Here is a 26859-nt window from a genome sequence, read left to right as displayed (position 1 = left end):
GGTGTCAGGGGGAGGCCACGCGGTGGGGAGGCCACCGAAGCCGCGATGCAGGGGGGGGGGGGGGGGCACGCGGTGGGGAGGGGGTGGTGGAAGAGGAGGCCACGGGCCGGGGGGACGCCCTCGGGGGTCCTCTCCTTTTCCTCCTCGCCGTGGGGGGCTCGTGGGGAAACCAAAGGCGCCTCTCCCCAACTCCGCCCAGTCCCAAGATGTCACGGAGGTAGGTGCTGCCCACAGCCCAGGGTGGCCTGGGCCTGCCGAGCTTTGTTCAAGTGACTCCAGGTCCTTCCTTCGGCGGCGGCGGCGTTCGCCCAGGAACGCTCGCCGCGTCCACCCCTCTGGGCGGCCTCAGCATCCCCACGGCCGCTGCCTCACGCCGCTCTCCCTGCTCGGCTCACTGCTCGGGCGGGGGGCGCAGTGACTTGAGCTTGCGGTCGTCCAGCGCTTTCCAGTAGCGGTAGTTGGTGCTCAGGTGCTGCATGAGGTTCGGCAGCTCCGCGTAAGCTGTGGGGGGCGGGATAATGCACGCACGCACGCCAGAGGATTAACAGGGCGTTTCGGAGTGAACTCGTGCTGTATCCCGAACGCCACCGGGAATTGCCCGTGAATCTGCGTGATGTTCGCGTCACAGAAAGTTTAGTGACAATCGCCGAGTTGGCAACGCCTCGATCCCCCACGCCCCCCGCTCCCCCCCGTGTCTCACCGTCCCACGCGTCGAACATGTCGGTGATGAAGTAGTCGATGAATGAGATCTGGGACTTGGGAACGCTGCACGAGCAGCGGTCGAACACGGGCATCACCACAGGCAGCCCCTTCCGCTTCTCCTCGTCCGTCTGCAGGGCACACCATCACCACCATAATCACCATAATCACCACCATTATCACCATCATCACCACCACCATTATCACCATCATCACCAAAACCACCACCACCATTATCATCACCACCACCATCATCACCACCATCTCCACAGATGTGCGTATGTGCACGTGGGTATGCGCACGTGGGTATGCGCACGTGGGTATGCGCACGTGGGTATGCGCACGTGGGTATGCGCACGTGGGTATGCGCACGTGGGTATGCGCACGTGGGTATGCGCACGTGGGTATGCGCACGTGGGTATGCGCACGTGGGTATGCGCACGTGGGTATGCGCACGTGGGTATGCGCACGTGGGTATGCGCACGTGGGTATGCGCACGTGGGTATGCGCACGTGGGTATGTGCACGTGGGTATGCGCACGTGCGTGCCTGTGCGAAGTACTCCTCCGAGATGCGCCCGGCCCACTCGACGCAGAGCGCGAGCGGGCGGCAAGGGTTGCACACGTCGGCGCACTTGATGAGCATGCGCTTGACGAGGAGGCGCATCTCGGGGGTGCTCGGGGGGCCCGGCCCCCCGCCCGAGTCATCCTCGCTGCTGCTCCCATTCTGGGGGAGAGGGGGGGGGACACGCGTCACCAATGCGCGTGTGCGTCTACACGGCTCACGGGCGTCGTTGACCCAGGCCGCCCTTGCGAATGAGGCTCCTGGCCTGGTCGCTAGACAACTTGAACTGTCCACTCGTACGGATGGCAGCAGTACGATGTTCACTCGCGAGATGCCATGCCGTGGTCCGCTCGCCACGACGAGGGCTTCAGGAGCGAGTTCGTGCAGTTTGGCTGCTCCTCCTCAATTGAAGGAGCGCAGACGACATTGCTTCACTATATATGGTACATAGTTTGTCATTTACGGCGTAGGTCCGTGGTTCCATCTTACCGTATGCGAGTGTATAAACTACAAGCCGTCTGTTCTACAGCGGCTGTTAAAGATCCCATGACATAATTCAAAGAAGAGTCGGCAATTGTGTGCTGGAGTCACGGTCTAATTCGCCCCCCTGATGTGAAAAATAGGAGCCTCCTGAAAAAGAGTATGAGGCCCATTGAGGCTTTCCTGGGAAAACAATCTAAATATTAATGTCATAAATAGCGCCCTTGCCTGGCAATGCGTCGTGCACGTCTCTAGCGTGCCCACGTGGTCTGTGAGTGGTCTGGTGATGTGGGCGGAGCAGTGGCACAGTGGTTGGGTGCACTGTGCTACGAATCCGGCGATCCGAGTTCGATTCTGCGCTCATGGACAACATCGGTGACCAATATCTGAAGCGGTCCGGGGCATCCTCTAGGTCGACTCAGCCTCAAATCAGTACCTGGTGCGACGTGTAAACATCGCCACTAGGGAAACAAAGGCGACCAGGCGTGGTCCGAGCTTCCCATCCCTTCGTGTGCCGTGTAAAGTCAATACCGGGGACCTTTGTCTTTGCACACGCGTGTGCGCGTGCGTGCGCGCGTGTGTCACCGTGTTCGTACACGCACACGCGTGTGCTCGTGTGTGCGCGTGTGCTCGTGTGTGCGCGTGTGCTCGTGTGTGCGCGTGTGCTCGTGTGTGCGCGTGTGCTCGTGTGTGCGCGTGTGCTCGTGTGTGCGCGTGTGCTCGTGTGTGCGCGCGTGCTCGTGTGTGCGCGCGTGCTCGTGTGTGCGCGCGTGCTCGTGTGTGCGCGCGTGCGTGCCCACCCACCAGGGACACCGAGTCCCCCGTGCCCCCGGCCGCAGCCATCTTGTTGACACTGTTGACGAACTTGTTGACGTGCTCGAAGTGCTTGGTCATCTCCGTGGCCAGGACCATGTCGATGATGGCCTGGCGCAGCGTGCGGAACTCGCTCCTGCCACACACACACACACACGCCCCGCGTCTCTCCTCGCACGCCCCGCGTCTCTTTCAAGAGGCGGCAGTAGCAGTTGCAGCACTTCCAACATCTGTTCCGACAACAACAATCACCCGTGGAGCCACGGGGACGCAGAACGAGACCAAACGTGAATCCGATGGAGGAGCCTCGCCGTGCGCCTCGCCTGGCCCGGCGCCGCCGTCACCTGTCCATGTTGCGGAAGATGTTGGCGGCGCGTTCGCGCGTGCTCAGCTGGAAGGCGAGCGCCGCGTGGTGGCTCTCCAGCACGGCCGTGTCATTGTAGAGCACCGCCAGCTCGCTGCCCGCGTTGCACAGGAACGAGTTGGTGCGCCCCGGGTGGTCCACGTCGTGCACCGTGGCCGCGATGAGCGCCGCCACCTCGTCTGCCTGGTCCAAGCAGCTCTGGGGAGACGCACGTGGACACGTACGTAGACACGCACGTAGACACGCACAGAAGCATCAACAACTGCTCACGTGCATCCCAAGCTTCCCCTTGCAGAATTCGGTGCCAGCGAAGCGCGACTCTGAAAGAAGCAAACTCACCCACGCTCCTCACGCTTCCTACCCACGCTCCTTGCTTGCAGGGTTTTGTTTTCCAAAGCAATATGTTAACAGACATAAAAATGCTCAGTACACTCCAAAGGCACAACCGCAGGAAAATGCAAACCAACTCAATCACGGAATGTGTCGCATCAGTGTCAATGAGAGTTAAGAGTGGAGATGGCGAGTGGGAGTGTTCGGGGGGAACGGGGAGCCGGTCCATTGTCGGCTCATTGTCTGCTCATTGTGGACGGCTTGAAGAGCGAGACGCGGGCTTGTTGATGAATCCCCGCGGCCCCGGGGTGTTGTCGCCGTGACGCCTGCACGCCCGTGTTTGTGAACGCCCGCGCCGCGGGAGTTCACCATCCGCACGACCTCCTCCTCCTCCCCCAGCCTACTCCTCCTCGCGTGGAGGCATCACGGCGCCATGGCAACACCGCTCGAAACAGCCATGAGGTGACTTCCTGCGCATGTGGGGGGCGGTCGCTAGCGCCTCCGCCGTGGGGCGGAGGCCCTGACGGTCGCTCCTGCGTAAGAGCTGCATCCTGTTATTGTGACCCAGCCCAGCGCAGCTCCCCCCCGCCCCCCCCCCACGGCCTCCCCCACCCTCGCCACGGGAGGCCCATCGCCCTCCCCAGCCTGGCCTCGCAATCTCACACTACCAGCATGCGATGCGTCCCTCGATCTGCAATGCACCTCCGACAAACGGCCCAAATGTGGCGACGATGATGTTGGCGGTGGTGATGAGTACCTTCATGCACGCACATCTATCCGCGTGCTGGCGTGTGTGTGTGGGTCATGTGCGCGTCTCCTTGTCTCCGTGTGCCTCCATGTCCCTGCGCACCTTCACCCACTTGGGCGCAGGAAGTACGCGGTGGCGTGCAGCCCATCGGCAGCGTGCGTGGAGTTGTGGTGCGAGTTACTCGAGTGGTAGTTAGGTGATAGTTAGGTGGTAGTTAGGTGGTAGTTAGGTGGGAGTTAGGTGGTAGTTAGGTGGTAGTTAGGGATACCTTGACCCGCTCTTTGCGCAGGAAGTACGCGGTGGCGTGCAGCACGTCGGCGGCGTGCGTGGAGTTGTGGTACGAGTTGCTCGAGTGGTAGTTGGCCTCGATGAGGGACAGCCAGGCGCGCAGCGTCGCCTCCGAGCAGCCGAGGAAGTCGCAAACCCCAAAGCGCGCAAACACCTTGAGGCCCAGGTACACGAGCGGCCTGGCGTGCATGCACACACACACACGAACAAAGACGAACTGCATTCACATACACGTACAGACACACCTCACGGGGACACACGCTCACGGGGACATGCATAAGGACACAGACACGTACAGGTGCGGACACACATGCTTGTGCTGTTGAAATAGGCGTGTTCTGTAGGACCTTGTAAGACACATTGACACGCACACACACACGCGCGCGTGTGTGCGGCCCGGTTGTGCATAAGCAGGAGATGGGCAAGGAGGCTACTCCAATCCTCCTGCCTTTGCGTAAATCCCGTGGGGCACCGTCGCGGCCAATTGCAGCATTGTGTTTAATCGCACAGTCCTGCACCACAGTAGTGGCACCACAGTAGTGACACCACCACAGTAGTGGCACCACCACAGTAGTGACACCACAGTAGTGGCACCACAGTAGTGGCACCACAGTAGTGACACCACCACAGTAGTGGCACCACAGTAGTGACACCATCACAGTAGTGGCACCACAGTAGTGACACCACAGTAGTGACACCACAGTAGTGACACCACAGTAGTGACACCACCACAGTAGTGACACCACAGTAGTGACACCACCACAGTAGTGACACCACAGTAGTGACACCACCACAGTAGTGGCACCACAGTAGTGACACCACAGTAGTGACACCACCACAGTAGTGACACCACAGTAGTGACACCACAGTAGTGACACCATCACAGTAGTGGCACCACAGTAGTGACACCACCACAGTAGTGACACCACAGTAGTGACACCACCACAGTAGTGACACCACAGTAGTGACACCACCACAGTAGTGACACCACCACAGTAGTGACACCACAGTAGTGACACCACCACAGTAGTGACACCACCACAGTAGTGACACCACAGTAGTGACACCACCACAGTAGTGACACCACAGTAGTGACACCACAGTAGTGGCACCACCACAGTAGTGACACCACCACAGTAGTGACATCACCACAGTAGTGACACCACCACAGTAGTGACACCACCACAGTAGTGACACCACAGTAGTGACACCACCACAGTAGTGACACCACCACAGTAGTGACACCACCACAGTAGTGACACCACAGTAGTGACACCACCACAGTAGTAACACCACCAGAGTAGTGACACCACAGTAGTGACACCACCACAGTAGTGACACCACCACAGTAGTGACACCACAGTAGTGACACCACCACAGTAGTGACACCACCACAGTAGTGACACCATCACAGTAGTGGCACCACAGTAGTGGCACCACAGTAGTGACACCACAGTAGTGACACCACCACAGTAGTGACACCACCACAGTAGTGACACCACAGTAGTGACACCACCACAGTAGTGACACCACCACAGTAGTGACACCACCACAGTAGTGACACCACAGTAGTGACACCACAGTAGTGGCACCACAGTAGTGACACCACCACAGTAGTGACACCACCACAGTAGTGACACCACAGTAGTGACACCACCACAGTAGTGACACCACCACAGTAGTGACACCACCACAGTAGTGACACCACAGTAGTGACACCACAGTAGTGACACCACAGTAGTGACACCACCACAGTAGTGACACCACCACAGTAGTGACACCACCACAGTAGTGGCACCACAGTAGTGACACCACAGTAGTGACACCACCACAGTAGTGACACCACCACAGTAGTGACACCACAGTAGTGACACCACCACAGTAGTGACACCACCACAGTAGTGGTACCACAGTAGTGACACCACAGTAGTGACACCACCACAGTAGTGACACCACCACAGTAGTGACACCACCACAGTAGTGACACCACAGTAGTGACACCACCACAGTAGTGACACCACCACAGTAGTGACACCACCACAGTAGTGGCACCACAGTAGTGACACCACAGTAGTGACACCACCACAGTAGTGACACCACCACAGTAGTGACACCACAGTAGTGACACCACAGTAGTGGCACCACAGTAGTGACACCACAGTAGTGACACCACCACAGTAGTGACACCACCACAGTAGTGACACCACAGTAGTGACACCACAGTAGTGACACCACCACAGTAGTGACACCACCACAGTAGTGACACCACAGTAGTGACACCACCACAGTAGTGACACCACCACAGTAATGACACCACAGTAGTGGCACCACAGTAGTGACACCACCACAGTAGTGACACCACCACAGTAGTGACACCACCACAGTAGTGACACCACCACAGTAGTGACACCACCACAGTAGTGGCACCACAGTAGTGACACCACAGTAGTGACACCACAGTAGTGACACCATCACAGTAGTGACACCACCACAGTAGTGGCACCACAGTAGTGACACCACAGTAGTGACACCATCACAGTAGTGACACCATCACAGTAGTGACACCATCACAGTAGTGACACCACAGTAGTGACATCACAGTAGTGACACCACCACAGTAGTGACACCACCACAGTAGTGACACCACCACAGTAGTGACACCACCACAGTAGTGACACCACCACAGTAGTGACACCACCACAGTAATGACACCACAGTAGTGGCACCACAGTAGTGACACCACCACAGTAGTGACACCACCACAGTAGTGACACCACCACAGTAGTGACACCACCACAGTAGTGGCACCACAGTAGTGACACCACAGTAGTGACACCACCACAGTAGTGACACCACAGTAGTGACACCATCACAGTAGTGACACCACCACAGTAGTGACACCACCACAGTAGTGACACCACCACAGTAGTGGCACCACAGTAGTGACACCACCACAGTAGTGACACCACCACAGTAGTGACACCACCACAGTAGTGGCACCACAGTAGTGACACCACCACAGTAGTGACACCACAGTAGTGACACCACCACAGTAGTGACACCACCACAGTAGTGACACCACAGTAGTGACACCACCACAGTAGTGACACCACCACAGTAGTGACACCACAGTAGTGACACCATCACAGTAGTGACACCACCACAGTAGTGACACCACAGTAGTGACACCATCACAGTAGTGACACCACAGTAGTGACACCACCACAGTAGTGACACCACCACAGTAGTGACACCACCACAGTAGTGACACCACCACAGTAGTGACACCACCACAGTAGTGACACCACCACAGTAGTGACACCACAGTAGTGACACCACCACAGTAGTGGCACCACAGTAGTGACACCACCACAGTAGTGACACCACCACAGTAGTGGCACCACAGTAGTGACACCACAGTAGTGACACCACCACAGTAGTGACACCACCACAGTAGTGACACCATCACAGTAGTGACACCACCACAGTAGTGACACCACCACAGTAGTGACACCACCACAGTAGTGGCACCACAGTAGTGACACCACCACAGTAGTGACACCACCACAGTAGTGACACCACCACAGTAGTGGCACCACAGTAGTGACACCACCACAGTAGTGACACCACAGTAGTGACACCATCACAGTAGTGACACCACCACAGTAGTGACACCACAGTAGTGACACCATCACAGTAGTGACACCACCACAGTAGTGACACCACAGTAGTGGCACCACCACAGTAGTGGCACCACAGTAGTGACACCACCACAGTAGTGACACCACAGTAGTGACACCACCACAGTAGTGACACCACCACAGTAGTGACACCACCACAGTAGTGACACCACAGTAGTGACACCACCACAGTAGTGGCACCACAGTAGTGACACCACCACAGTAGTGACACCACCACAGTAGTGACACCACCACAGTAGTGACACCACAGTAGTGACACCACCACAGTAGTGGCACCACAGTAGTGACACCACCACAGTAGTGACACCACCACAGGAGTGGCACCACAGTAGTGACACCACCACAGTAGTGACACCACCACAGTAGTGACACCACAGTAGTGACACCACCACAGTAGTGACACCACCACAGTAGTGACACCACAGTAGTGACACCACCACAGTAGTGACACCACCACAGTAGTGACACCACAGTAGTGACACCACCACAGTAGTGACACCACAGTAGTGACACCACCACAGTAGTGACACCACAGTAGTGACACAACCACAGTAGTGGCACCACAGTAGTGACACCACCACAGTAGTGACACCACCACAGTAGTGACACCACCACAGTAGTGACACCACCACAGTAGTGGCACCACAGTAGTGACACCACCACAGTAGTGACACCACAGTAGTGACACCACCACAGTAGTGGCACCACAGTAGTGACACCACCACAGTAGTGACACCACCACAGTAGTGACACCACCACAGTAGTGACACCACCACAGTAGTGACACCACAGTAGTGACACCACCACAGTAGTGGCACCACAGTTGTGACACCACCACAGTAGTGACACCATCACAGTAGTGACACCACAGTAGTGACACCACCACAGTAGTGACACCACCACAGTAGTGACACCACCACAGTAGTGGCACCACAGTAGTGACACCACCACAGTAGTGACACCACCACAGTAGTGGCACCACAGTAGTGACACCACCACAGTAGTGACACCATCACAGTAGTGACACCACAGTAGTGACACCATCACAGTAGTGACACCACCACAGTAGTGACACCACCACAGTAGTGACACCACAGTAGTGACACCACCACAGTAGTGACACCACAGTAGTGACACCACCACAGTAGTGGCACCACAGTAGTGACACCACCACAGTAGTGACACCACCACAGTAGTGACACCACCACAGTAGTGACACCACAGTAGTGACACCACCACAGTAGTGGCACCACAGTAGTGACACCACCACAGTAGTGACACCACCACAGTAGTGGCACCACAGTAGTGACACCACCACAGTAGTGACACCACCACAGTAGTAACACCACCACAGTAGTGACACCACAGTAGTGACACCACAGTAGTGACACCACCACAGTAGTGACACCACCACAGTAGTGACACCACAGTAGTGACACCACCACAGTAGTGACACCACCACAGTAGTGACACCACCACAGTAGTGGCACCACAGTAGTGACACCACCACAATAGTGACACCACCGTGCTGCAGCACACCGCTGTGCCGCATGGCACGATGGGCGCCACGCACCCCGGTGCAAGGGCTGAAGGAATGGGCCCCGGCACCGAGGGGACCTGGTGGGCGTGGTGTGGTGCAGTCAGTGCGGGGCGGTTCGGGCGGCGCGTTCAGCGCGGTGTGCGCGGGGCGGTGTGCGCGGTGCGGTGTGTGTGGTGCGGTGTGCGCGGTGCGGTGTGCGCGGTGCGGTGTGCGCGGTGCGGTGTGCGCGGTGCGGTGTGCGTGGTGCGGTGTGCGTGGTGCGGTGTGCGCGGTGCCTCTTGTGCGTGCTGCTCTCGAGCTCAAAGATGTCGAAGTCCCAGGTCTCCTCCGCGTCGAGGATGAACGCCACGCAGGGCGGCGCGTCGCCCAGGCACGCGGTCAGCGCCAGCGCGGGGGCCACGTGCTGGCTGGAGCCTGCGCCAGGCGCACGCACACGCACCGTAGGCATGCGGAGCAAAGACAGAGGAGCGGGCATTGGCAGTCGCTCTCGAACGAGAGGCGATGCGGCCTCGTGCGTCTCTGTGGCTTCTCTCGCCTCCTGCTTTGGTCGAGGGCACGAAGCAAACCAACCGTATGGGCGAGTGCTGCTAGCGAGCACCTATGAAGGCCGCAATGGAGCGCGAGACGGTGGTGTGGCCAGTTCACCTGGCCGCTGTTGGCCGTGAGGGGGTCGCAGGGTTCATCGCGCAGTGTATTAACCACTCCACCACCCCTCCCCACTTATACAAACAACACAAAGATCCCCCGTATAGCCTGAACAGACTGTTGGGGCGAGTGCTGTTTGCGAGCACCTATGAAGGCCGGCACAGCACACGAGGGTATGGGTGGCCACCACCACGCCCGGCCGTCTTTGTCTCCCCAGGGGTGATGTTTACACACCGCACCAGGTACTCATTTGAGGCTGAGTCGACCTAGGGGAGGACCACAATCGGTTCAAATAATCGGGTATCGAACTCGGGTTGTTGGGTTCGTCGCGCAGCGCGCTAACTGCTACGCTACCACTCCCCACCACTTATATACAAATACGTGCACGTGCTTTGTGTATGCATGCACAGAGTGGTGTCGGACAGATGACTGCATCCCCGTTATCTTTTCCCAATGCCCCATGACCCCATGACCCCATGCATCACGCCGTCTTCCCCGTGTTCTCCAAACCCCACAGCCCGTGCCCCCGTTATCTCAGTGTCGTTTACGCCCATGCTCCATAGTCCCGTGCCCTCCTGCCCTCGTTCCCTGTGTACCCCGTGACTCCGTGCTCGTACTCTTGTTGAGGATGACCTCGTTCCCCGAGAGCCTGCGGAGTCCGTCCTGTGGGCACAGGGCACACGGTCGCCGGTCAGTGGGGTCAACGGGGTCAGTCGCACAGCACGGTAGCACCCACCGCTGGTGCGTGCACACGTGCGTGTGTGCGTGTGTGCATGTGCGTGTGTGTGTGTGCGTGTGTGTGCATGTGCGTGTGTGTGTGTGCGCGTGTGTGTGCGTGTGTGTGCGTGTGTGTGCATGTGCGTGTGTGTGTGTGCGTGTGTGTGCATGTGCGTGTGTGTGTGCGTGTGTGTGCGCGTGTGTGTGCGTGTATGTGTGTGCATGTGCGTGTGTGTGCGTGTGTGTGCATGTGCGTGTGTGTGTGTGCGTGTGTGTGTGTGCATGTGCGTGTGTGTGCGTGTGTGTGCGTGCGAGGTACCGTGACGAGTCCCCCGAGCAGGTCGCTGGTGTGCGGGTCGGTGTGGGGGTTTGGCGCCGCGTCCCCGAGCTGTGGGGAGTAGAGCTCCGCGCTGCGCAGGATCTCCAGCACCCGGTCCAGGGCCTCGGCCACCGAGCCCGGGCTGCTCTCCTGGGCCGCATTAATTATGTTAATGACCTGCGGCGGGGGGGGGGGGGGTCAGCGGCAGGGTCAGGTTTAGGGTTGGAGGCAGTGTTCGGGCACGGGTCAGACCTGGGGTCAGGGGTTGGGGCTATGGCTAATGATCGTTCAGAGCCAGGGGAGCAAGGTCAGGCTCAGGGCGATGGCGAATGTTAGAGGGTTGGAGAGGTATAATTACATTGGCCATATGGAGAGGAGAGCCAGCGTAGGTCAACGTCAGGGTCAATGGGTAGAGTAAAAGTTAAGGTCATGACCAGGGTTAGGCTCAGGGCCATGGCGTGTTACCTGTAAGGGAGGGAGGTGACAGTGTGATGATGTGGCAAGTGCAATGAGGTGAGGACGAGGTGAGGACGAGGAGCTGCGCTACCTTGGTTATGGGAGCCTCGATCGTCATGGAGTGAATCCGCGCCATCGAGGAGTTCCGCCTCGGCTGTTGGAGGCTGCCTGCTCACGCGCACACACCAGCAGCAGCAGCAACAACAACCGCATATTTGCCACTAAGTGGCGTAGACGTCACCACCGCGCTTGTGCCAGGCTATGTGCACTTTAAGGCCATGTAAAGTATGGAACGCCCGCTGGCAGGAGGTCACGGCACAGACTCAGGTTCCATGGATTAACTGACTGAGATCACTGGCAAAAGCACCACCTGTGCCCCATGCTGTGCCAACTTGCTGTGTTTCTTATCTGCCCGGCGCTCCGCTCGTTGTTGTGAACATCACTCCTCTGCCCTCCTTTAGAGGGCGACTGCCTCCAACTTCCCAATAGCATCCTTCACGAGCCTCCTCCACAGAGGCCGATCTTGACACCGCTGGTACTAGTCATTGCAAGTCCTCTCATACCATATAATTCCATCTCTTCTCTAGCCTTTGCTGCGCCCGTTTAGCCCCCTCTATCCGGCCGAACAAAAGCTGTTTTGGCATGCGGTGACTTGGCATGCGGGCTACAAGACCCAGCCAATGCAGCATTGTCTGCTGGAGGAGCTCACCGATGGGACTGTGTCCAGATCTTTCAAGGATTTGTGAGCTCTTCAAACAATCCAGACTGGTTAAATCCAAGATGGATTGTAGGCAGGCCAGCCTGAATGTTTATATTTGGGGGATCCATGTTTCTCAAGCATAGAGAACGGAAGGCATAACTATGGCCGAGAAGACCCGACGCACACACACCGTTACACACGCACACCGTCACACAGTTACACTCGCACACAGACATACCGCTTCACACACGTACATACACACAGTTACACACGCACGTAGATACAATTACACACGTGCACATACACACAGTTACAAACGCACATCGACACAGTTACATATGCACACCGACACACAGCTACACACGCACACAGACACACGGTTACACACGCACACAGACACACGGTTACACACGCACACAGACACACGGTTACACACGCACACAGACACACGGTTACACACGCACACACGGTTACACACGCACACAGACACACCGTTACACACGCACACAGACACACGGTTACACACGCACACACGCACGCGGTTACACACGCACACAGACACACGGTTACACACGCACACAGACACACGGTTACACACGCACACAGACACACGGTTGCACAAGCGCACGCAGACACACGGTTGCACAAGCACACAGACACACGGTTACACACGCACACAGACACACGGTTACACACGCACACAGACACACGGTTGCACAAGCGCACGCAGACACACGGTTGCACAAGCACACAGACACACGGTTACACACGCACACAGACACACGGTTGCACAAGCACATAGACACACGGTTGCACACGCACACAGACACACGGTTACACACGCACACAGACACACGGTTGCACAAGCACACAGACACACGGTTACACACGCACACAGACACACGGTTACACACGCACACAGACACACGGTTGCACAAGCACACAGACACACGGTTGCACAAGCACACAGACACACGGTTACACACGCACACAGACACACGGTTACACACGCACACAGACACACGGTTACACACGCACACACGGTTACACATGCACACAGACACACGGTTGCACAAGCGCACGCAGACACACGGTTGCACAAGCACACAGACACACGGTTACACACGCACACAGACACACGGTTGCACAAGCACACAGACACACGGTTGCACAAGCACACAGACACACGGTTGCACACGCACACAGACACACGGTTACACACGCACACAGACACACGGTTGCACAAGCACACAGACACACGGTTACACACGCACACAGACACACGGTTACACACGCACACAGACACACGGTTGCACAAGCACACAGACACACGGTTGCACAAGCACACAGACACACGGTTACACACGCACACAGACACACGGTTACACACGCACACAGACACACGGTTGCACAAGCGCATGCAGACACACGGTTGCACAAGCACACAGACACACGGTTACACACGCACACAGACACACGGTTGCACAAGCACACAGACACACGGTTGCACAAGCACACAGACACACGGTTGCACACGCACACAGACACACGGTTACACACGCACACAGACACACGGTTGCACAAGCACACAGACACACGGTTACACACGCACACAGACACACGGTTGCACAAGCACACAGACACACGGTTGCACAAGCACACAGACACACGGTTACACACGCACACAGACACACGGTTACACACGCACACAGACACACGGTTACACATGCACACACGGTTACACACGCACACAGACACACCGTTACACACGCACACAGACACACGGTTACACACGCACACACGCACGCGGTTACACACGCACACAGACACACGGTTACACACGCACACAGACACACGGTTACACACGCACACAGACACACGGTTGCACAAGCGCACGCAGACACACGGTTGCACAAGCACACAGACACACGGTTACACACGCACACAGACACACGGTTACACACGCACACAGACACACGGTTGCACAAGCGCACGCAGACACACGGTTGCACAAGCACACAGACACACGGTTACACACGCACACAGACACACGGTTGCACAAGCACACAGACACACGGTTGCACAAGCACACAGACACACGGTTGCACAAGCGCACGCAGACACACGGTTGCACAAGCACACAGACACACGGTTACACACGCACACAGACACACGGTTGCACAAGCGCACGCAGACACACGGTTGCACAAGCACACAGACACACGGTTGCACAAGCGCACGCAGACACACGGTTGCACAAGCACACAGACACACGGTTGCACAAGCGCACGCTCGCTGTAAACAGTGGCGACAGCCATCCCCCCGGGTCGAGGCATTGTCTGAGCCAGGGAGGGAGAGGGTAGGAGCGGAGCCGTGCCCAGACCCTTGCCTGGCACCCCCCCCCCACCTTCTCAGTAGACTGCCCCCCCCCCAGCAGACAGCCCCCCCCCCCCAGCAGACAGCCTGACAAACAGAGCCCCATCTCCTATGGGAACAATGGGCATTGGGAGTTTTGGGCTGTGTATGTGTGTGTGGGGGGGGGGTATGTGGCTCTGGGGGGTATGAGGGATTGAGGGTACGGGGGTGTGTGGTTTTGGAGGCACCGTGGCATGAGCGTGTGTGTGTGTGTGTGTTGGGGGAGATGGGGGGTCGGGGTGTGGTATCAGGGCAGGAAAGCCAGCAGACAGGGACGAGGCTGGCAGGGTGGGAGCGAGGGGGGGGTGGAGGAAAGGGAAGGGATGGAGGGCGAGCGTGGCTGTCACCGTCGCTGCTGCGGGAGGTCACCGAGCGGATGTCCAGGGAGCCCGTCCTGCGCTCCTTGTGCCGCTGGGAGTGGGGCTCTGCGGGGCGAGAGAGGCGCGTGCGTCGTCACAACGCATGTGCGTTAGTGCTGTGGTGAGCTCTAGCCCCTGTGAGTTGTTACAATTTGAGCATAACCTCTGGATTGACCGTGACCCCCCTGGTCTCCGTGCTGACCCCGGAGAGATGCCGGCTTTCGCGGGCGGGGTTGGGGAGGGGGCGGCCCCTGGGAGCTCTGCGCTCACGTTCACGTTTCTCCTCCAAGAGCCGATTTCCTTCTTAGAAGGAAGCGGCGCTTACAGATTCATCACGAGCAGCAGCAGCAGCACGCGCGGGGGGAGGGCGAGGGGCCCGTGCGTGGATCTGTGTCCACGTGTCTTTGTAGACGTGTCTGTGTGCCTGTGGACACGTGTGCGTGGGGAGTGGTGGCGCAGTGGCTAGTGAGCTGCGCTACGAACCCGGCGACCAGAGTTCGATTCTTGCTCACGGCCAACACCAGTGATGATCATATGAACCGGTTCAGGGTCTCCTCTAGGCCGACGCAGACTCAAATTAGTATATGTTGCGAAGTGTAAACATCGCCACTGGAGACAAAGACGGCCGGGCGTGGTTATGGCCACCCACCCCCTCGTGTGCCGTTGCCAGTCCTCAGAGGCACTCACGAACAGAACTTGCCCCAACAGTCTGTTTAGGATATAGGGAGGATGTGTGTACTTGTGTGTGTGTACCTGTGTGTGTGTACCTGTGCGTGTGTACCTGTGCGTGTGTACCTGTGCGTGTGTAGCTGTGTGTGTACCTGTGTGTGTGTACCTATGTGTGTGTACCTGTGTGTGTGTACCTGTGCGTGTGTACCTGTGCGTGTGTACCTGTGCGTGTGTACCTGTGTGTGTGTACCTGTGTGGGGAGCGGTGGTGTAGCGGTTAGCGCGCTGCGCTATGAACCTGGCGACACGAGTTCGATTCCCGCTCACGGCCAACACCAGTGAGGATTATCTGAACCGGTCCCGGCCTCCCCTAGGTCGACTCAGCCTCAAATGAGTACCTGGTGAGGTGTGTAAACATCGTCACTGGGGAGACAAAGGCGGTCGGGCGTGGTGCTGGCCACCCACCCCCTCGTGTACCGTTCTGGCCTTCATAGGTGCTCGCTAACAGCACTTGCCCCTACAGTCTGTTAAGGCTATACGGGGGATCTTTGTGTACCTGTGTGTGTGTACCTGTGCGTGTGTGTAGCTGTGTGTACCTGTGCGTGTGTACCTGTGCGTGTGTACCTGTGTGTGTGTACCTGTGTGTGTGTACCTGTGCGTGTGTGTAGCTGTGTGTGTAGCTGTGTGTGTACCTGTGCGTGTGTACCTGTGTGTGTGTACCTGTGTGTGTGTACCTGTGTGTGTGTACCCCGACCCGTGCCGCGCTTCTCACCTGCGTCCCCTGGGAGTCGCTCGTCTCTCCCCGTGTCGCTCGCCCCCTGCGGCCATCACCCGACATCCACAGTCAAGCACGGACAGGCACAGAGACAAAGGTCCCCCGCATGGCCCACACGGGCTTTTGGGGAAAGTGCTGTAAACGAGCGGCACCTACGAAGGCCGGCACACTACGACCAGAACTGCCCCTGGAGATGTTTACACACAGCGGTGTCTGGCGCTGCGTGGTGCTGCGTGTAAACATCACCAGATACTCATTTAAGGCCGAGTCAACTGACAAACGGGCATACACACGCGTACTCACGTACACACGCGTACTCACGTACACACGCATACTCACGTACACACACTTACTCACGTACACACGCGTACTCACGTACACACGCGTACTCACGTACACACGCGTACTCACGTACACACGCGTACACACGCTTACTCACGTACACACGGGTACTCACGTACACACGCGTACTCACGTACACACGCGTACTCACGTACACACGCGTACACACGCTTACTCACGTACACACGCGTACTCACGTACACACGCGTACTCACGTACACACGCGTACTCACGTACACACGCGCGTCACTCCCACTCGCGTTACCCTCACGCCCTTCGAGATCGCCCCCCCCACCCCCCCCCCGAGTGGTACCTGCTTGCGCTTGTCCCCGCACGGACGCTTGATCGCCACGTAGTGACGGATCTTCCTGCGGAGGAGACACGGGCCAGTTCAGAGGGGCTGCACGCGCGCACGAGAGTCCGTTCGCACGACGGGTGTGGATGCGTGCGCGTGCGTGCGTGCGCGCGTCCTACCCGCCCTGCCCCGTGACCGGGATGATCTTCGCTTGTTGCTTGACCGTGTCGCCGTTCTTACGCCTCGCGTAGTAGATGCCCTGCCACTCCTAGGTGTGTACATGCCACGCACGCACACACAACGCACACATACACGCTGCGTTGGCTGGGTCATGTAACCCGCATGCACAGCCACTGCATGGCTAAGTAGCTTCTGTTTGGTCAGATAGAGGGGGCTAAACGGGCGCGCCACGGGCTACAGATGAGATAGAGTCATGCGGTACAGGAGGATGCGGAGCTGAGTGGACTTGCCGATGACCGGTATTAGCAGTGTCAAGTCCGGCCTCCGTGGAGGCGGCTCGTGAAGGACGCTACTGGGTAGTTGGAAACAGGCGCCATCCAATAACAGCGGAGGGCGGAGGAGCGACACTCACAATGGAGGGACCACAGGTGATGTCACTGCTAGTCAGTCATCTTAAACAGTCAACTCATGGCAACTGGGTCTGTCCCGTGACCTCCTGCCTAACACGAGCTTTCGACACTTCACGTGGCCTCAAAAACCACCTAGCCTGGCACAAGCGCCGTGATGACGTCACCGCCACGCAGTGGTGGCCGGTGGCTGTGTGTGTACGTGTGTCGCTGTGAGCGTGTGTGCGCGCTCCTTGCTTTGCCCTTCTTGATGCGGGAGGTGATGGTGTCGAGGAGATCCGCGCGGTTTCTGTCGCTCTTGGGCAGCTCCGTGAGCTCGCGGCCCACGAGCTCCCCGCTCCTGTAGCCCATCATGCGCTCAAACGCCGGGTTCACGTACTGCACGCACACACGCGCGCACGCACAGATCCCAGTGTGTCCTTTCACAGACTCTCGAGAAAATCGCTGCTGGCGAGCCACCTACCGAGGCCGAAACAGCCAAAAGCGGGTTGTGTCGCCAGCCCCACGCCCCTGGCCGCGTTTGTCTTCCCAGTGATGATGTTTACACACCGCACCAGGTCCTCGTTTAAGGACGAGTCGACCTAGGGGTTGGCCAGGAGCGGTTCAGATACTCGTCATCGATGGAGGCTGCGAGCGGGAGTTGAACTCGTCTCACCAGGTGTGTAGCTCAGTACGATAGTCACTGCACTCCCGCTCGCTACCCACGCACACGGCAGCGGCGGCGGCGGCAGCAGCGGCGCTCACCTGGATGAGGTGCTCCTCGCTCGTCACCTCCACCGCGTCCTGGCAGTTCGCCAGCGCCGTGAACACCGACGAGGCCGCCCTAGGGGGGCGAGGGGGAGGAGGGGGGGCGTGCAAATTGAGGAGGACGAGGGACGAGGGGTATTAACACTGCAAACAGACGAGGAAACCGCGACAATCGGCACCAGGGACGGATGCCTCCACGCGCGGCTCTGCAGCGCTGCCCGCGAGTCCGCGCTGCCGCCGTGGTTGGCAGCCCAAGACGCACTCGCTCCCGATCCCGCGCTCGCACGCAGCGAATCTCAACAGCGCCGCGGTTTGGAACCTGGCGGCTTCAGTTCCACTGATCAGCTGTCCGCTCGGGAGCGCCCCCTGACCAGCAAAGCGCCGGATTGGTGGGGCGTACGGTGCTCCATCCAGATTGGTCCACATTTTTAAAAGGCGCACGGCCGGGAACATTAGAAGGGAGAGCGCAGGTGGATGAAGGGCAGCCAGAGACCGGGGCAGCGGACCTCCCAAGACGAGGGGGGGGGGGGGGCAGTTGGGAAAGGTCGAGAGAGGCCTCAAGTGCCATCAATGGGGGGAGGGGGGACGGGAACTCGGCGCACCTTTGACACTTTGCTCCCCACGCGTGCGCGCGCGTGTGGTGCGAAGCCGGCGACACGAGTTCGATTCCCGCTCACGGCCACCACCAGTGACGAGTATCTGATCAGGGTACTTGGGCCTCCCCTAGGTCGACTCAGCCTCAAATTAGTACCTGGTGCGGTGTGTAAACATCGCCACTGGGGAGACAAAGGCGGCCGGGCGTCGTGTTGGCCACCCACCCCCTCGTGTGCCGTGCCGGCATTCGGAGGTGCTCGCTAACAGCACTTGCCCCGGGTACACGGGGATCTTTGTATTTTGTGTGCGTGCGTCGCTGGCTGAACAACGCCGCCACTGCAGTGCTGCACTCGAGTGGCGGCCTCGACTTCGCTGACAGACAAAGCTCAGACGGCCAATCCAGCAGCCATGAGGAGGCAGGTGAGCAGGAGAAGATGGCAGGTGAGGGGAGATAGTGGGAGGTGAAAGGCAGGTGTGTGGTCGGCGAGGCGAGGGCAGGTAAGGAGAGATACTGACAGGTGAGGAGAGGGACGGGAGCGAGCTTATAAAAGGTGAGGGGAGGAGGCGGCGGGAGGTGCCGAGGGGTGGTCACGTCGGGGCACCTGGGGATACGTTCTCTCTCTCGCTCGCTCTCGTTCTCTCTCGCTCTCTCTGACACTCTCGCTCGCTCGCTCTCTCTCACACTCTCCATCGCTGTCTCTCGCTCCCCCGCACTCTCTCGTGAGGCTCCGTGCGGTCCCCATCACCTGCACTGCGCCCTCCCTGCACCTGCTGTGCCCAATCATCACCAAGCCCCCCCCCTTCCTGATGCACCACGTGGCAGGGGAGAGGGGCCCTGTAACCATGGCGACGCCGGTGGGGGTGTGGGGGGCGGGGCTGGATACCTGAGCTTGAACTGTGCGCGCACCTCCCCGTACTCGAGCTGCACGAGCTCGTTGTAGCACGCGCTCACGCTGGGGGTCTCCACGAAGCGCTGCACACAGACACACACACAGACACACAGACACACAGACACACACAGACACACACACAGACACACACAGACACACACAGACACACACACAGACACACACACAGACACACACAGACACACACACAGACACACACAGACACACACACAGACACATACACACACAGACACATACACACACAGACACACACAGACACACACACAGACACACAGACAACAACAACAACCGCCATTCGCCACTAAGTGGCGGTGACGTCACCACGACGCTTGTGCCAGGCCATGTGCACCTTGAGGCCACGTGAAGTGTCGAACGCCCGCTGGCAGGAGGTCACGGGGCAGACCCAGCAGGTGCCACGGGTCGACTGACCGAGATGACCGAGATGACTGGGTGATGCACCACCTATGCCCCCTACTGTACCAACTTGCTGTGCTTTAGCCACCCGGCGCTCCGCTAGTTGTTGTGAGCGTGGCTTCTCCGTTGTTGTTGGAGGGCGACTGCCTCCAACTGCCCAGTAGCGTCCTTCACGAGCCTCCTCCACTGAGGCCGATCTTGACACCGCTGGTACCAGTAATCGGCAAGTCCACTCAGCTCCACGTCCTCCTGTACCACATCACTCCATCTCTTCTCTAACCCGTGCCGCGCCCGTTTAGCCCCTCGATCCGGCCGAACAAAAGCTGTTAAGGCATGCGGTGGCTGGGCATGCGGGCTACATGACCCAGCCAATGCACCCTTGCCTGCCGGGGGAGCTCACCGATGGGACTTTGCCCAGATCTTTCAAGGATTTGTGAGCTCCTCACACAATCCAGCCTGGTTAAACCCAGGATGGATCGTAGGCAGGCCAGCCTAAATGTTTCCAACCGGTGAAGATGCTCCATTAGGGGGGTCCACGTTTCGCAAGCGTAGAGAAGGGAGGGAATGACTGTGGCCGAGAAGACCTGAAGCTTCGTGCGCAGTGACAGACCAGGTAGCTTCCACACAACGTTACGCAACCGATGAAAAGATATTGCCGCTCGACTGATTCGGAGTGAGACCTCTGCTGTTAAACTGGAGCCGGTCATAAGCACACTGCCCAGGTAGGGGAAACTCTCCACTCTCTCCACTACTGCCCCATCACCGATTGGGAGTTGTGGGGGTGGAGAGTCCGATGGTACAAAATACCCAGGCAGGTGCCTAGTTTTGGTGGGGCCGATGGTAAGGCCCCACCTCTTAGTGGCACGCTCCAGTCTCAGCAGCAGCGTCTCCAACTCCTCTTCTGAAGGGTGTGCAGGGTGCTGGGTGTGCAGGGTGCAGGGTGTGCAGGGTGCTGAGGGTGCAGGGTGCTGAGTGTGCAGGGTGCAGGGTGTGCAGGGTGAGAGGGGCCCTACCCGAGTGAACCCGGCCGATATGAGGGGCATCACGGAGCCCTCCTCTTGGTCCGGGGGCCTGGGCCACGCCATGCGCGGACACGAGCACCCAGAGACACCACAGAGACACACACATTCCCCCATTGCCTCTCATCGACTGCTGGGGCAAGCTGCACTGCGAGTGAGCACCCATTCACCTTCATACTTGATACAGCAAACTTCAAATCTAGAACCCATTCACCTGATTAAACCGGCACGGGAAATGAGGGGGTGGGTGACCACCAACATGCCCGGTCGCATTTGTCTCTCTAGTAGTGATCTTTACACATCGCACCAGGTACTCATTTGAGGCTGAGTCGGCCTAGGGGAGGCCCAGGACCCGTTCAGATAATCTGGTGTTGGCCATAAGCGGGAATCGAACTTGGGTCGCCGGGTTCCTCACGCAGCGCGCACTCCCCTCACGCCAACCCCCATTGGCCACTACTAAGTAGTGGTGACGTCCCCACTACAAAGTGGTGGTGACGTCACCACGGCGCTTGCCAAGGCCAACTGCACTCCGAGGCCACGTGAATGGTCGAAGGCTCACTGACAGGAGGACGCGGGACAGACACAGGTGCTATGGGTTGACTGACTGAGATGACTGGCAGATGCACCACCTGTGCCCTCTGCTGTGTCAACTTGATATCTTTTATCCGCCCGGCGCTCAACTCGTTGTTGTGAATGTCGCTCCTCTGCCTTCAGTTGTTGGAGGGGAAATGCCTCCAACTGCCCAGTAGCATACTTCACGAGCCTCCTCCATAGAGGCCAATCTCTACATCGCTGATATCAGTCATCGGCAAGTCCACTCAGCTCGATATGCCCCTGTACCACATCAGTTCACCTCTTCTAAAGCCTGTGCCGTGCCCGTATAGCCTCCTCTATTCTGCCAAACAAAAGCTGCTTGGGTATGCGGTGGCTGGGCATGCGGGCTACATGCCTCAGCTAACGCAGTCTTGCATGCCGGAGGAGCTCACCGTTGGAACTGTGTTCAGATCTTTCAAGGATTTGTGAACTCCTCACACAATCCAGCCTGGTTAAACTCAGAATAGATCATAGGCAGGCCAGCCTGAATATTTATTACCGGCTTAGATGTTTCATTCGCAAGCATAGAGAAGGGAGGGCATATCTTTGGCCGAGAATACCCGAAGCTTCGTGTGGAGGGACAGGCCAAGTAGCTTCGACACAGCGTTACGTAGCTCATGAAAAGATAATGCCGCCCGCCTGATTCAGAGTGAGACTTCTGCTGCCAAACCAAAGCTGGGCATGAGCACACTGCCCAGGTATGGAACCCTCTCTACTCTCTCCACAACTGCCCCATCACTCATGGGGAGTTGAGGGGGTGGAGTGTTTTCTGACATAAAATTGCCAGGCATGTGCTTTGTTTTTATGGGGCAGATGGTAAGGCCCCACCTCTAAGTAGCCTACGTACCAGGTTCAGCAGCAGAACCACCAACTTCTTCTCTGAGTTTGACAATAGGGAGCCATCCCTCAACTGTACCCGGGCATCGATCAGCCTCCTATTGTATCTGTACCAGATGCAAATTCCTCCGGTAGAGCCATTGAAAGCGTCTCGAACTACGTGGCCGAAAAATATGTTAAATAGTGTAGGGGTCAGAGGACATCCCTGTCGCATCCCAGTGTGAACATAATATGGCTCTGACACCCAGCCACGTAGCTTTACCCGGGCCTGTCCACCATCATGAAGGTCCTTAATGACTGTCCCAGGGTCTGGGACTCCGTAAGTACGAAGAACAACCCACAGCCCTGGCCCTGGGCACGCAAAGACAAAGTTCCCGCCTATAGCCTTAATCCACTCTTGGGTCAAGGGCTGTTAGCAAGCACCAATGAAGGCCGGAATGGTACACGAGGAGGTGGGTGGCCAGCACCACGCCTGGCCGGCATCCACATAGCCCGGCATACATCCCCGCAGTGAGTGTCCAGTGCGGGAGCGAGGATGGGGATTAGGGGGGGATGAGGGGGTGCGGGGGAGGGGAGAAGGAGAAGGGGAGGAGGAGGAGGGTAAGAGGAGTAAGAATGGGAGGAGGAGGAGGGACACCCACGTTCGCGGCTCCACTGCCAGGATAACCGCGTTCTCTGAGGCCTTGGTGGCACGGATGCAGCTAGAGGAGAGACACGGGGGAGAGACAGGGGGAGAGACACGGGGAAACATACGGGGAGAGACATGGGGAGAGACACGGGGGGACACACGGGGAGACTCACAGGGATAGGGGAGAGAGATGGGAAGAGAGGGAGAGAGACAAACTAAAATCTCATCACCTTCGCACACTTCCCATGAGCCCCTGATTTCAAGCAGTTCAGCCACATGACCATTAACATTGACACCTCCTCACCCACCCCCCTCTTGACCACCTCCTCACCCACCCTCCTCTAGACCACCTCCTCACCCACCCCCCTCTTGACCACCTCCTCACCCACCCCCCTCTAGACCACCTCCTCACCCACCCTCCTCTAGACCACCTCCTCACCCACCCTCCTCTAGACCACCTCCTCACCCACCCCCCTCTAGACCACCTCCTCACCCACCCCCCTCTAGACCACCTCCTCACCCACCTCCTCTAGACCACCTCCTCACCCACCCCCCTCTAGACCACCTCCTCACCCACCCCCCTCTAGACCACCTCCTCACCCACCCTCCTCTAGACCACCTCCTCACCCACCCCCCTCTAGACCACCTCCTCACCCACCCCCCTCTAGACCACCTCCTCACCCACCCCCCTCTAGACCACCTCCTCACCCACCCCCCTCTAGACCACCTCCTCACCCACCCTCCTCTAGACCACCTCTTCACCCACCCCCCTCTAGACCACCTCCTCACCCACCCTCCTCTAGACCACCTCCTCACCCACCCTCCTCTAGACCACCTCCTCACCCACCCCCCTCTTGACCACCTCCTCACCCACCCCCCTCTAGACCACCTCCTCACCCACCCCCCTCTAGACCACCTCCTCACCCACCCCCCTCTAGACCACCTCCTCACCCACCCTCCTCTAGACCACCTCCTCACCCACCCTCCTCTAGACCACCTCCTCACCCACCCCCCTCTTGACCACCTCCTCACCCACCCCCCTCTAGACCACCTCCTCACCCACCCCCCTCTAGACCACCTCCTCACCCACCCCCCTCTAGACCACCTCCTCACCCACCCTCCTCTAGACCACCTCCTCACCCACCCTCCTCTAGACCACCTCCTCACCCACCCACTCAGAGTCGTACCATAACTGATAATTGAATTGGTTTTAACCTCCCCGTGGCACCCATACCCCATGTCCCCTTAACGCCCCCCCCCCCCCCCACGTATCCCCACATTCTCCCAAACGTCTCCCTGTGTCTCCATGTCCCCGTGTCTCCAAATTCCCCCGTAGCCCCCCCCCCCCCCACTCGGAGTGTCCCACCCCGTGCCTTCCCCCCCCCCCACTCGGAGTGTCCCACCCCGTGCCTTCCCCCCCCCCCCCACTCGGAGTGTCCCACCCCGTGCCTTCCCCCCCCCCCCCCACTCGGAGTGTCCCACCCCGTTGCCTTCCCCCCCCCCCACTCGGAGTGTCCCACCCCGTGCCTTCCCCCCCCCCCCACTCGGAGTGTCCCACCCCGTGCCTTCCCCCCCCCCCACTCGGAGTGTCCCACCCCGTTGCCTTCCCGCCCCATCGCGCTCACCGGCAGAGCGCCTCGGCGTCGAAGTGTCTTGGCTGCCGGTGGTCGATGAGGATGAGCTCGTGGTGTTTGTCGAGGAAGCACTCGAGCGCCGACTCGGGCGTGCGCGCCACGTTGCAGCGGTAGCCGGCGCGGTCGCACGCCCGCCACAGCCCGTGGCTCTGTGCGTCCTCGCGCGCGCGAACACCAACAGCACCTGGGCCACGTGTGCGATATTAGACACACAAGGACATCGCTCTTCGTGCGTATGGTTAAGGAGTTAAATTCCAATGTCGAGGTTTACTGACCACGACTAGCGGCTTTCAGCAGAGAGAGTTCATGTCGCTTTGCTGTCCTCCTCCGTTGAAGGAGCGCAGACTACCACAAGAGTACGAGTATACCACACTGGGGTTACTGTGCGGATTCTAGATTTGAAGCTTTCGTGACTGCAAGGATTCATACTCTTAGTTTTTTCGGTAAAGTCACGTATGTAAAAAAAATGAAATTAAAATTAATTAAAATAAAATAATAATAAAAATCATTGCTACAACGCGGTGGGCTCTCATGATATTGTTTTTTTCCGAGACCAAGGTGCTCTGCAAACCCTCTGGCTACCCTCAATGGTTTGTACACGAAGCCATTCAGGATATACAAACACAGACATGATTTCAACCGTGATGATGGATACAAACTTAGTAATCATTGGAAAGATGTTATTAACCATGCAAAAAAAGATTTAACTACACATTTTTGGACCATCTTATCTGACAGGCACTATTTTACTTTACTGAGTGTTAACATCCCCAGCGTTGAACAGTACTCTCCTTTTTCGTATTTTATTGTCAGCCAACACTGGTAAAAACAACATGGGCATTTTCGTTCTCTTCTGTCATGTGCACCAACAGGTGCTTATGCACTACATGTCCACGTTCACCTCGTGCTCTCTTTTAGCCCCCCCCCCTTCCAATACGTTCCATTCATTGGCTACCACATTCTGATAAGCTCCCCCCCCCTCTCCTCCCCCTTAACTTGTATTTAAGAACTTGCATCTTGAGGAATTGTTTGCCTCACTTCATGCAGCAAATCTGGCTGTGACGGTCCCACCTGGTGACGGAGACTTGTGTTGCCTCCCGAAACGTACGTGATTTTTCTTATTTTATTTTTTATTAATTTTTATTTCATCTTTTTTACCTACGTGACTTTACCAAAAAAACTAAGAGTATTTACTGTGCGGCCCATTGTTTGGCTTGCATGGCAACAATCCCTTGTTTTTTTCATTTATGATGTTCTGATGTGGTTGATTGTTCCACCAGTGATTGAGGAGGAATGTCAAAACCAGGAGGTGCGTTGATGTTTGGGTCTCGGATGAAGTGTTTTATTCTGGACGTCCGCATTTTTCTACTCCATTCACCAGCAGCGTTTTTCCGGATCTGGGTGAGATTCCAGGATGGTGGAAAGACACGATTCCCCACATAGCCTTTCACAGAGTGTTGGTCGTGAGCGGGAATCGAACTCGGGTAGCCGGGTTCATAGCACAGCGCTTTAACCGCGGCACTACCGCTCCCCAGGTGTCCGATATTACACACGCACGCGCACGCTCCAGAACCAGCCGTCGTATGGCGAGTGTAAGGAGGCTGTAGTGATGCGAACGAGGCGCGAAAGTGGCGGCACCTGAATCGTGTCCTGAGCCAATCGCATGGGGCCGAATCGCAC

General features: G+C 57.8%; 1 protein-coding gene across 1 annotated transcript; it reads right to left on the bottom strand.

The window, feature by feature from the left end:
- Positions 1-56: 56 nt before the first annotated feature.
- On the bottom strand, positions 57-26859 carry LOC144717254 (high affinity cAMP-specific and IBMX-insensitive 3',5'-cyclic phosphodiesterase 8B-like). The gene is given in 22 exon segments (XM_078592663.1): positions 57-501; positions 701-830; positions 1248-1424; positions 2547-2691; positions 2900-3117; positions 4266-4464; positions 9802-9940; positions 10789-10834; positions 11208-11384; positions 11755-11831; positions 15126-15203; positions 16578-16623; positions 17236-17290; positions 17397-17485; positions 18042-18182; positions 18549-18627; positions 20030-20118; positions 21481-21538; positions 23559-23618; positions 25171-25346; positions 25349-25363; positions 26818-26859. Coding segments are annotated over 22 exon segments (2331 nt in total). The 5' UTR covers positions 26845-26859; the 3' UTR covers positions 57-391.

This window comes from Lampetra planeri, chromosome 3 (assembly GCF_965212315.1).
Source record: "Lampetra planeri chromosome 3, kcLamPlan1.2.h2, whole genome shotgun sequence".
Classification (NCBI taxonomy): domain Eukaryota; kingdom Metazoa; phylum Chordata; class Hyperoartia; order Petromyzontiformes; family Petromyzontidae; genus Lampetra; species Lampetra planeri.
The sequence above is the reverse complement of the archived record's forward strand: the minus strand, read 5'-3'. Positions and strand labels throughout refer to the sequence as shown.